The 12,858-nt window shown below is 43.9% G+C and overlaps 1 protein-coding gene across 4 annotated transcripts in view; it reads left to right on the top strand.

The window, feature by feature from the left end:
• COL11A1 (collagen type XI alpha 1 chain) overlaps positions 1-12,858 on the top strand; it is a 263,565-nt gene that overhangs the window by 123,605 nt on the left and 127,102 nt on the right. For all 4 annotated transcript variants that reach the window (XM_083445146.1, XM_083445147.1, XM_083445145.1 and 1 more), the window contains 6 exons: positions 2,420-2,473; positions 4,828-4,881; positions 5,015-5,068; positions 7,427-7,480; positions 12,398-12,451; positions 12,556-12,600. In XM_083445146.1, coding sequence (XP_083301272.1) covers positions 2,420-2,473; positions 4,828-4,881; positions 5,015-5,068; positions 7,427-7,480; positions 12,398-12,451; positions 12,556-12,600 — 315 coding nt within the window. The remainder of the gene's footprint in view (positions 1-2,419; positions 2,474-4,827; positions 4,882-5,014; positions 5,069-7,426; positions 7,481-12,397; positions 12,452-12,555; positions 12,601-12,858) is intronic.

Genomic DNA, 12,858 nt, shown 5'->3' with positions numbered 1-12,858 from the left:
TTTTCCATTTAAGCCACTAGGAGGCTGTAGAAATCCAGCTGTTCTGATTTGGAACAACAGCAAAAATGATGTGATGTGATTTTTTTTAAAGCTTTCATTTTCCTCTCAGTACACTTTGTAATACACTATCAGAAACATAAATACATGCCTGAATTTCCAATAAGAAAGCATTGAAGGAGTTTCTTCCTAAGCAAAGCTATGAGTATTATATGCCTGTAAATCAACTATGATTATGCTTTTGAAAATCCAGATCTTGTCATGTGCTTTTAAAAGCACCTGTGAAGATGGGCTCCTACTCCCATCCTCAACCTGCACTTTCTGCTTTGCTCCATTTATGGCTTGTGCCTTGTCTCTGCTGCTTCCTCAAGGGTGGGGAAATACCTCACTTTTGGGAAGAGGGGAGAAAGCAGGCAGGGGAGGGCTTCCATCAATACCCACCTTATGGGTGTGTGGGATGCATCTTTGCACCAGCAGGTGATGCCTGCTGTTCTAAAAGAGGCTGTAGCGTGATGACTTCTCAGAAACCTTACTTTGAATTCAGAAGTTTGTGATATCTACCACCCAGTCACAAATAGTTTATATTTATGGATGTGGTGGTTCTTCAGCTTCAGACACTCTTGTAAGGGCAAAATAATCTGGACCCATTATTTAGGCCTGGGTTTGGGACAAAAACAGCCTCGGTCACCCTGATCAGGGGTCTTCAAGAAAAAGGGTGGAGTGCAATTCTCTTCCTTCCCTTTGATCTCTCAGCAGTACCATCAACGGTGGTATCCTGATAGATCAGCTCTACATGCTAGAAGTTGGAGGTACAAATACCTAGTGCTTCCTCTACTACTCACAGGGCCGTTTCCAAAAAGTAGCATTGGGGGGCTATTCCTCAGATCTTTGGCACTTGTGTTGCAAAATTCCACAGGATTTTATTTTGTTCCACATACTGTCCGGTACTCCACTGGGAGTAGTTGTTTGGGGATTTTGTCATCAGTATGATGATGGAACTCAACTATATTTCTCCATTTCATCTGGTAGGCTGAATGGGGGCTGATGAAAGGAGACTACATCCTGACAAGGCAAAGATCTTGCAAATGGGTTGTTCTTAGGTCCAGGAACAAGTTACACTAGTGGCCACAACTGTGGAAACCTTTTGGGGAAAGTGTATTTTTGAGATTTGATGGCTCATAACACCACTTTTTGGGAGTAATACCATAAAATTATATATCTATGGAAAGATAATTTAATGAAGAATGTAATGCAACAAAGTTTGTTCAATTATCTTTATTCTATAAAAAGTTATAGCCAAATAACCAGGAAAAGGAAGCACAACTTGCTTAGTTTCATAAGCACTAGCTTTCCTTCATTTGAATGTAGCCAATGAGCATGAGTGTTTAGCGAGCCACAAAACCTCAGAAATACACTTTTCCCAAAAGGTTTCCACAATTTTCGCTACTAGTGTGGGTGGCCTTTTCTGGATGGGGTTGCACTCACTCAAAAGGATCAGGTGCATAATGTGAGGTTGCTCTGAAATCCAGCACTGTTTCTGGAGGTGCAAGTGGCGTCTATGGTAAGGAATGCCTTTTGCAAGCCACAGTTTATTCACTAGCAGTAGCTTTCATTGGCAGCGATAGACTGACCACAGGACCTATTTGCTGGCTTACTATTATGCAGTAATGGTCAGTTTGGAAGCTGTAAAGGTAAAGGGACCCGTGACCATTAGGTCCAGTTGGGATCGACTCTGGGGTTGCGGCGCTCATCTCGCTTTATTGGCTGAGGGAGCCGGTGTACAGCTTCCGGGTCATGTGGCCAGCATGACTAAGCCGCTTCTGGCAAACCAGACAAAATAGGTACCTTCCCGCCGGAGTGGTACCCATTTATCTACTTGCACTTTGACGTGCTTTCAAACTGCTAGGTTGGCAGGAGCAGGGACCGAGCAATGGGAGCTCACCCCGTCGCGGGGATTCGAACTGCCAACCTTCTGATCAGCAAGCCCTAGGCTCTGTGGTTTAACCCACAGCGCCACCCACATTGGAAGCTGTAGCTGGTGAAAAATGTGGCTTTTAGGTTGCCAAGAGGGGCAGCCTGCTGGGGGCATACAACACCAATTCTTAAAGCATTTCAATATTGAACCAAATTCAAGGTGTTTGTGACACAGGACATATTTATAAAGTCCTGTTCAAATAAAACAGAAAAGGAGGTATGAACAGCACTCCCAACATATATGCTTGCTGGCAGAGCTAGCCTTAGGTTTTGGATGCTACTTGCTTTGAGCTAAATAGGACCATAATCTCAATTTGGTTGTTAGCACTTTAATTATGTGTTCAAAAGTGTCCCAAACCATTGTGGTCAGCCGTGCAAAAGCAATACTTTTCTGGCTTCCAAAATGTGGCAGGTTAAGCTGAAACAGTCCTTTGATTTTGTCATACAGGGTGGTCCTGGTGGTTCAGGAGCCAAAGGTGACAGTGGAGACCCAGGTCCCCAGGTAAGTCTACGTTACGGCCAGCCCACCATTTCTCTTCCTCTTTCTGGGGATTTGCAGTGGCCTGGAAAAAGCCTTGTTCCAGAGGGTGGCGGCGGCAGCAATTTGAGGTGGCTACTCTGAGCCCAACAGTTGAGGGAATTGTCCTTTAAGGCTGACATTTCAAAGCCTTGTTTGTCCAGTACATGTTTACAACAGGCATTTATCTCAATCAATAGACAGATCATGTTACTTTGGTCTCGGATAATTAAAGATGTGAGATCTTTCCAGCCCACCCCATCGCACGTATTCCTGCCTTCCTGAATACTAACATTACCTATCATCACAGTTTTTGCTCCCCATTCAAAGCACCAGCTAGCTAGTAAAGTTCGTGCTGGCCTATTTCTTGTACGTTTCCCATTCAAAGCCCTCTTTTCCATTGTCCTGTGCTATTGCTCTTCTTAACCCCTTTGTGGGCTTGATATTACTTTTGCAAATGTATTACTCGCCTGGGACGCTTATCCACAAGAGTAAATGTGGAATGTTTCTTTTGGGTGTGGAATATAATAAATGCTTGCTGTATTCCTATGTGGAGTCTCTCTCTTTTGCTGTCGCATAACCTCAGGCTGTGATCTTATGAAATACCACACTGAGAAGATTAAATGCCACTATTAAAACAGGAATTCTGTTTTATAAACTGAGGTTCTGCCAAGCAAGAGTAAGGGATAGACATGGGTCAGATTAGAGATGGAAGAGAATTTTTTTTCCTCCACATTTTGAAGTGAACCAAACTAAACTTAAATGCAGATCGGAACACAGCTATCGCTTGCTCAGCTTCCAAATTTTTCAATGTAGCTTCAGATTTTTTAAAAAAATGTGCACAGAAAATAATTTTTTATAGGAAAATGCATATGATTTGGGGGGAAGGCCGTATGTAAAATGCATACAAAATGCAATCAATTTAAATGTGAGGGTTCCTCTTTTGGTGCATTAAAAAAAAATAAACCTACAAAAGATGGGACAGAACTGATGACACAGGACAGTAATAAGCTGATTTGTCTATTTCTAGGTATAGAGCACAATTGGAAATGAAACTACAGGTGACAGATTCCTCAAATTCAGATTTTGTGGAGTCTGCCACTTGCTTTAAGTATAAGACATCAATTTGGCCATGGTTACAATATCCCAAAACAGAACACTGTCCACTCTTCCCTCCATGGTTGTCATAGCTAGGTGCTGAAGTTTGATTGTCCCACAACCGTAGCACTGGGTTCGACATGCCAGCTGCTTCAACATGCCAGCTCATAGAACCTGATCCTAAACTACATTATTGTGGATTAGGAACTTCAAAGCGGGCTCTCACTGTCAGGAGAGTCATCTATGGGGGCCTGTGTGGGGGTAACTCCCCAATATTTTATTGAAGGTTGCCTCCCCACCTAATTCCATGGCAATCCTCAAAAGGACGGACAGGGATGAAGATGCTTGGCCCTGCTCCATTGTTTTGAGGTTCTCCAGGGATGCACAGTGTGGAGCATCTTCGTCCCGGAGAAAAGGAAGCCGGCTGATGGTGGGTGGGTAGGGGATGGCAGGCTGAGTCGGCCTGGCCAGGTTGGGGGGGGGGGGCAGTGGCACACGTGTGATGTCATGTTGGCTGCAACTCAGCCCTGCTGCTCACTGTTAAAGGTAAAGGTACCCCTGACCGTTAGGTCCAGTCGCGGATGACTCTGGGGTTGCAGTGCTCATCTCGCTCTGTAGGCCGAGGGAGCTGACATTTGTCTGCACACAGCTTCCGCATCATGTGACCAGCATGACTAAGCCACTTCTGGCAAACCAGAGCAGTGCACGGAAACGCCGTTTACTTTCCCCCTGGAGTGATACCTATTTATCTACTTGCACTTTGACGTGCTTTCAAACTGCCAAGTTGGCAGGAGCAGGGACCGAACAACGGGAGCTCACCCTGTCGCGGGGATTCGAACCGCTGACCTTCCGATCGGCAAGCCCTCGGCTCTGTGGTTTAGACCACAGCGCCACCCGCATCTCTGTTACTCACCGTTAAGCAATGTCAAAGAATCCCACTGTACAGGTTTTTAGCCCTGGAAACAAATTATGAATCCTGCTACACCTGCAGCCAAATATTTTATAGATAGTTATTACTGGAAGATTTTTTTATAAATTATTCCTTCTTATTTTCTTTTACTAGAAATTGATTTTTTAAAAAATGTTTTTATTTTTTTTGCAGCCTTCAGTGGCCTTCTAGTACATGTCAGAGGGACTATACATTAGGGCTTCAATTTGAGGTGGATGGTAATTAATCATAAAGCCTTCATGGTGCTTGTAATTTATCTTTAGTGCTTATAGTGAATATGTCTTTCTTTCAGGGTCCTCGGGGTATACAAGGTCCAGCTGGTTTGCCTGGAAAACCTGGCAAAAGGGTAGGTATTGAGTGCTTCGAGGCAGCTCTCATTTGGTGAAAGGAAGTCTCACTGAATCCCAGAATGACAGCAAATTAACTCTTGACACTTCGGGTTTGGTATTAAACTTCTGCCTTTTGCAAAAATGTTTCAGGGTCGTCCAGGTGCCGATGGAGCCAGAGGGATGCCAGGGGAACCTGGTTCCAAGGTGAGTCGGTATACATTCAAAACAATTTTGCATGCGTTTTCTCCAGGGTTGTACCTGTGCTAAATGCCTTCATTGAAAACTTACAAATGGGGATCAAATCTGACGGACTTTTCACACAACACTAGTTGGAGCTGGAACTTGTGGGGATGGCATGGATGGGTTTTGGTTTATATCATTTCCTTGTGCAAAGAGGCTGTTGCTAGACAGGTTCAGCCGTGCTCACCATAATTGAATGTGTTTCTCATGCCGTTGAAATGTGAATCAAGTTTAAGGCAGTCAAAAAACTATCTTTGGATGGGCACAATCTAGCACTGGGTAGACAATGTCTCCACCCATTTTTATTTTTTTTTGGTACAATTCCCATCATTCTCAGTCAGCAACAGTCGGGGGTGATGGGGGATGTAGTCCACAGCAATTGGACAGTACCCTTGTTGGCTGCCTCTGCTTTTTCCCCACCTAGGACCAACTGCGTAGATGAAGGGATTTGCGTAGAGCAGGGGTCAGTAAACTTTTTCAGGAGGGGGCCGGTCCACTGTCTCTCAGACCTTGTGGTGGGCCGATGTATTTTTTTTTTGGGGGGGGGGTGAGGAAATGAATTAATTCCAATGCCGCACAAATAATCCAGAGATGCATTTTAAATAAAAGGACATATTCTACTCATGTAAAAACAGGCTGATTCCTGGACCGTTCGCGGGCCGAATTTAGAAGGTGATTGGGCCGGATCCAGCCCCCAGGCCTTAGCTTGCCTACCCATGGTTTAGAGCAGGGGTCAGCAACCTTTTTCAGCCGTGGGCCGGTCCACCGTCCCTCAAACCATGTGGTGGGTCGGACTATATTTTGAAGGAAAAAATGAACGAATTCCTATGCCCCACAAATAACCGAGAGATGCATTTTAAATAAAAGGACACATTCTACTCATGTAAAAACACACTGATTCCCAGACCGCCTGCGGGCCTGATTGAGAAAGCGATTGGGCCACATCCGGCCCAGGGGCATTAGGTTGCCTACCCCTGGAATAGAGGCTCCGTTGTGTATACTCTTTGGTCCCTTCCATTCCTTGTGTGGTCCTTGGGAGTATGGCACATTTCAATAGTCACTCCTTTAAAGGACAGTCCCATTCTTACTTTCCATATAATCACAAATTCACAGACAAGTAGAGTTGAAAGGGACCACAAGGATCATCTAGTCCAACCCCCTGCAATCTTTCACCCAATGTGGGGCTTGAACCCACGACTGTGAGATTAAGAGTCTCATGCTCTGCCAAGCTCTCTCACACTGTAGCCCTAGGTCACGAGTCATTCATGCTCATGACAGGAATTAAAATGTTGCCTGGGGCAACACACATGAGTCTTTCATGAGAGTAACAACTGGCTCACTGTAGCATACATACAGTCGTGCGCACTCACCCAAAGGAGAGAAATGGAGGGAAGAAGTCTCCATTAAGCCCCAGGCTGTTCCCTTCCCTTGCACAACATTGTGCCCACTTGGGGATAAATAGTATCCTAAATTGCTTGTCTTGGTTGATTTTAAAGTACTATTTTGTTTGCTTCAGTGGCTTGTATCCAATGCAGTGCTAAGTAAGCATCCTCTGCAAGGTTATACGCTTGTGCAACGGGGCTTTCTGCCCTCCTCCCACATCCCCCCTAAATTTGTTCTCCCCCCCCCAACAGTCTGAAGGAGGGGAGGGTGAGAGGTGCATGCAATCATAGGAGAGGAGGGACGGTCCCATTGCACAAACAGAAATCCTTGCTTAGCTTCGGATGCATTCCTATGTATTGCTTCCCATACACACCATGTGACAATGAAATCAGATGAAATGGATAGTGCTCTTGTTATGTACTGCAGCAGGATCCAAACTGCAGCAGTCTGATTGGTCCTAGAACAATAGGATTCAGAATGCAGCAGTCTGATTGGTTCTAGAACAATGCAGCAGTATGATTGGTTGGCAGGAACCACCCAATCATGCTCCAGATAGAAGTGAATCCACAACCTGATTGGCTTACAGTAGAATTCCAGAATTAGCCAATCATGTGCAGCCCATTGTGTAAATAATGTATATAAAGCAGATACTTTGAGGGGACTTCCATTCATTCCTCCTCACCACTATGAGCTGAATAAAGAGCACGAAATCACTTTGCGACTCTGAGTATATTTCAGCTCTCAAATAGGATACCTGTGTCTATTGAGGATGGTGTAGACCTTCAGTTCTATAGATCAAGTTTAGATTCCAGGTGTATGCATGCAGCTTCGAGCAACATCCAACTTGAAGGCAACTGTTTCCCACAGTTAAATAGATTTGCAGACCCTTACAAAATGGAACAGCAAATTGCTAAAACTATTATTTGTTTTCTCCACCAGGGTGACAGAGGTTTTGATGGCCTTCCTGGTCTACCTGGTGAAAAAGGTAACAGGGTAAGAAAAGATGCACATTTATCTGAAAGCCTGTAAGAATGTGGGCATAGTAAAATTTCACCTGAAGCTATTGTCCAAAGCAATTGCAATTTTCCCCGGACCCGATACCTTTCCAATGCCACCCTATTCTGGCACAAAGGCCATTGAATTCAATGCCCAGGTATGTATAGGACTGCAGGCAATTGAAGCTTTCTGCATGACTGTCTTGGCATCCTTCCTGCTAGCCAGACTACAATTTATGCTTAAGGGAAGTCACTAATAGCCAAATTGACTACAACCTGAAGTCACCAGCCTGAAGTGGAACCTGGAGTTTGAAGTGAAACAAGAAGAAAGCACTGTTCTGTTGACTAGGCAAATACAGAAGGGCTTGCTTCCAGCACTGGTTTGCATCTTAGCCAATCCAGAAGCATCATACAGCTTGCCAATCACAGGGGCTGATATTGCTGAAAGTATATGCGACTTACTAGCCTGGGGCAGACACTATGAATTTCCCAGTTCAACTCTCGTGTGTACCTGATAATTTGGCATACAGGGCTTCATTCCTAAAATTTGTGTGTGTCCCCCCCCCCCAGGACAAAATAGCATGCTGAAATAAGAAGGGCATACCTGTATGGTTAAAATTGCTCCAAAAGTACTTACTCACTTTTAAATTTGCTTTCATTATTGCTGTCAAACTTCTACCTTTGAGATACATTTCACACTCATCTCAAAATAGTCCTGGCCTAATGCTCCACTGCACAGTATTTTCTGTGAGCAAAAATAGGCCAAACCTAAGTCACACCTTATTGGCCAAGTAGATCCATATCACTATGTTAACTGATAAAGTGATGTGATCCACTACTCCACTGTGTCAAGTTCTTGATGGAAAACTATCAAAGTATATAGTCCTTGTGAATTTTCAGAGTGTGAAATTTCATTAATAGATGATACATGATGCCAGTGGAGGATGAAGATTCAGTGACACTGAAAGACACACATTCAAAGAAAATCATTTTTATTTTATTTTAACAAGGAGCATTTGTATCTGGCAAACCATTATCCTCTCACAAAAGGGTGTGACTTTTTAGGATGAATCAGACATTGTATTTTCTGTTTGGCACAATATTAGTAAAAGAGAAAAAGTGTTGTAGCTTATGTGTGTTTTGCTTTATGGATGGTGCTAGAGATTTTCAATATCATTCTCCATATCAATGTATTAAACATTTAGCAATGGAAACTTTATGTTTCAGTGACCCCCAAATATGGGGTACGTGAAATACAGAAAATTCGGGGGTTGAGAAATATGCATTTTTAAGATAAAATCAACAATGTGGGTGACCAGCAGAGGGCACTGTAAATTCAGCACTAGTTGTACATATGGCATGTGCTACTCTATGGCTTAGTAAACCTTTTCAAAATGTCTTGGGGGGGGGATCTATGGTGTGGCTGAGTTAATATTTTTGTGACCTTTAGGTGTGAGATGAAAGCACCTTTACCTCACATTCTCTTTCTCAAAGCCTTGGATATTGCTGACATGTTTCTTATACAAATATGGAACCATCCACACTAATAATACCTTGCAGTAAGGACTTCTGACACATTCCTCTCGATTCGTGATAGTTATTTTTAAACCAAAGCATTTCAAATGCAAAAAGAATGACAGCCATTGTTTCATAATAGAACACAAAAGATTGCAGTTCAGTTGAAATCAAGTGTCCTACCACAAACTCTGAATTCAAGATCCATTCGCAATATAATGCTTGGAAGAGGATTTAACTCTGAATTGAACAGGATAAAAGGTGGGGCTGGGAAGTAGGAACTAAATGGCTTTATACACTAGTTATATTTTTTTAGTAAGGGAGCTGGTATGAAGACATCCATGAATACAGTAGTACCTCGGGTTACATACACTTCAGGTTACAGACTCCTCTAACCCAGAAATATTACCTCGGGTTAAGAACTTTGCTTCAGGATGAGAACAGAAATTGTGCTCTGGCTGCGCGGCGGCAGCGGGAGGCCCCATTAGCTAAAGTTGGTGCTTCAGGTTAAGAACAGTTTCAGGTTAAGAACCGACCTCCAGAAAGAATTAAGTACTTAACCCAAGGTACCACTGTACACTCTTATAGACACATTTTTGAAATAGGAGCCCACAATGGTCACAGTCCAATTTCCAGCTGGCATCATAGAGTCACTGAGTTAGGGCTCTGACTCCACCCTGATAATGAAGCAGGAGAAGAAAGTCCCCAGTCAGTATTTTTGTCTTTGCCTGAACAAAGGAGTCATGTCACTCTTGGTTCCCGCTCTCTCGTCTTTTCAGACTATTTTTTGCCCCATTTGTTCCTGCTGTTTAGTCTCGTTTCTCTCCCTTTCCCTCTCTGAAGCCTCTCTCCCCTTAGAGCAACAGCTTTTCACCCTACTTTCCATCTTCCCGATCTTGGCTTCTCTGTCCCCTCCATTTTAGCTATATATACCTATCCCTTCCCAAGTGACTGGCTTCTTCAAGGCCCCACTGCAGCAAGCTATTCAGTGAAGAGGCCTTGAAGATATCCTCACCGAACCAGAGGAGAAGAGAAAGGTATTGGTTACACTTCAGGATGGGAAACATTGCTCATGCTGCTATTCTCCTTATCCATCTAACCAGCCATTTCGGAATTGCTGCCCCAGGGCAGATACTGGAAATACAAAACAAAGTGCTCCTTGAACAAGCTTTGCTACTCCTCAAACCCCAGCATTGCAAGAAATTGGGACCCAGTTTTGGATCCTCCAACAGCCCAAATGACAGCAACATTCAACAAGTGGATATCAGGTTGCAGTCCTCCTTCTGCTCTTGGCAAGAGAAAATGAAAGACCACTGGACCCTCACCACCATCTCTCAGGGGTGCTGGATATAACTGATTTCACCACCTCCACGCAGATTTGTACCCTCACTGATCTTCACCTGCCTCACCAAGCAGCACCTTTTGTGGGTGTCGCGGGACAGACAGAGAACGCCCTTGGGGCAAAGGAAGGGGGAGTATCAGAGCAAGGAGAATCAGAAGGGGAACACAGGGAAATGATGGGAGGAACTGGGAAGGAGGAGGCGGAGAGCAGTCAAGTGGCGTCAGGGCTCTCTGATGCTGAAAAGCCCTGTCACCAACCAGGAAGTTCAGGAACAGAAGGGGAAGTGGTGCCTTCGGCACAGGCAAGGAGTGAGTTAAAACGCAGGGATCAAAGACGTCTCACTCCTGCTGTGTTGGAGAAGGAACCGAAGGAAGCCACTCCCCGAATCTGTCTCGTCGGATTCAGAGGCATGATTTGGAACTGTAGCTGTTTGTACATGTGTAAATAAAGAACTGTAAATATCTCTCTGAGTGAGCAGAGGGTGTTTATTGCGAAGAGCAGACATCACCTTGACAGTGGGAGTGCGTCCAACCCCTGCTCAACATGGCAGCCACCAAACTGAAGAGTCTTTCTATGGCAAATAATACTCTATATTATTTGTGGTGCTGAAGAAGGAACGACATTCCTGGAGAGCAGCCCTGGACCTCAAATTCCCAGGTCAATGGGTAGCCGACAAAAAGTTCAGGATGGAGTCTGTTCCCTTCGTCAGGGAGGTGGTTCACCACAATGACTTCCTCACATCCGTCAGCCTCCAGGACACAACCCTCCATATTCTCACCCATTGCAAATATATCAGATTTGAAGTAGGACACGACTACTTTCAATACAATACAACTTTTGACCAATATCATGATTGCCCTGGAGGTTCACCTTAGCCTCCCAGGCATCCATATTTATCCTTACCTGGATGACCTTCTCATCTGGTCTTCAACACAGGAAGAAGACTTGCAACACCTTGCCAGAACAACATTGTGTTTGATGATGTCAGGTGAAGCTGAAATTTCTATTTGCAGAGTCAAGTTTGTGACTGGTCATTCAAAAGCGCAGGCCATCATTTGATGTTGCAGTCACCAAAGCTATATTCAGGCATTTGTCTGTGTTGAGGGAGGAGCAGGCTCACACTTGTTAGTCCCACCACCCCCACAATCTTTGCATGTTGAGCAGAAGGTCTGAAGGGGGGTTCTTAATGTGATTGGCTGAACACTCTGAGTATCCTTCTTGTGAGTGGAAGCCCAAATTGCCCAGCTCCCAAATTATGAGGAGATTTCAACATGGAAATGTTGGGGTGAACATGAGGAAGTCAGGAATGGGGCTAAGATGTGACCCCTACACTTTATCCCACCCCACACATGTTTTTTAATACCCCAAAAGGGCTCAAGTGATGGGGCTCTATATGTAAATCAGCTTTAATATATCCAGGAAAATGCTTCTCGTACAGAACATTTCTCACATTTCTGGCTACCCATGAAAACAGCCAGCAAACAGGACGAGATTATGCAGTCTTTTCAATATTCTCCTTTGTTGATAGCAAATCTGCAGAAGCCACAATCAAGAGCGGAGTTAGGAATCCTTCATTTCACTAGCTAGCTCCATGCTGGATTGTGGCCAACATTTAAAATCCCAGTCTTGAATGGAAGCTTCTGTGAAGAGCGATATAGAAATTAGTATCTGTTCAGTGCAGATGTGTCGTGACATGTTGGTATGAAACTCCAGTGTTTGCACGGAGCCCACTTTCCTATTCTATACGCATCAGCAGACCACCATAGCTTTCCCACAAGTAAATATAACAACACTGACTGCTTTGCCTGAAAGGGCTAGCGCTGTGATGTTTTTATTTGCAATTATTGGTGTGGTTTTAATATGTTTGATATGTGCGTGCAGCTTTAATTCTATCCATGCTCAATTGCTTTTTTAATTTTTGCTTTTCTATGTTTTTCGCAGTTCTGATTTCCAGCTGTAAGCTGCCTTGAATCCTGTCAGGGGACAAGGCGGGGTATAAATAAATAAATATAATAGTAATAATCAGTTTGACTTTAACATGGTTTCTCTTATCTCCAGGGAGATCGTGGCCCACAAGGATCTCCTGGTTCTCCCGGTGAAGATGGAATGAGAGTACGTTACTCATGGTTTTTGCTCTCTTTTAACATGCACGGTAAAATTTAAAGGAAGTGTTTATTCCACACGCTGAGCCTTTGATTTTGTTCTAATAACAACAGGGAGAAGATGGCGAAGTTGGACCAAGAGGTCTCCCAGGTGAAGCTGTAAGCAAAGATTTCTTATTGTTTAGTACTTGCCATGTGTAGTCTGCAGGGAGTTTTCTTTTGTTAATCTATTGGTCCCTCTAAAGCTATTCTCTGCTTTGAAGACTATTTCTAAATGAAATATACCCCAGGGATAAATACAGCCCGCAACTGCCTTTGTCTGTAAAAATTGTTCTACGGACAGTGACATTTTTGCTTCACTACCAACAAAACACTCATTTGTCCTGTTTCTGGAGTTTCTAGTGTACCTGTGTATAA

This window comes from Podarcis tiliguerta (assembly GCF_965153285.1).
Source record: "Podarcis tiliguerta genome assembly, chromosome: 6".
Lineage (NCBI taxonomy): Eukaryota > Metazoa > Chordata > Lepidosauria > Squamata > Lacertidae > Podarcis > Podarcis tiliguerta.
Note: the sequence above shows the minus strand (reverse complement) of the source record. Positions and strands in the feature narration are given on the sequence as shown.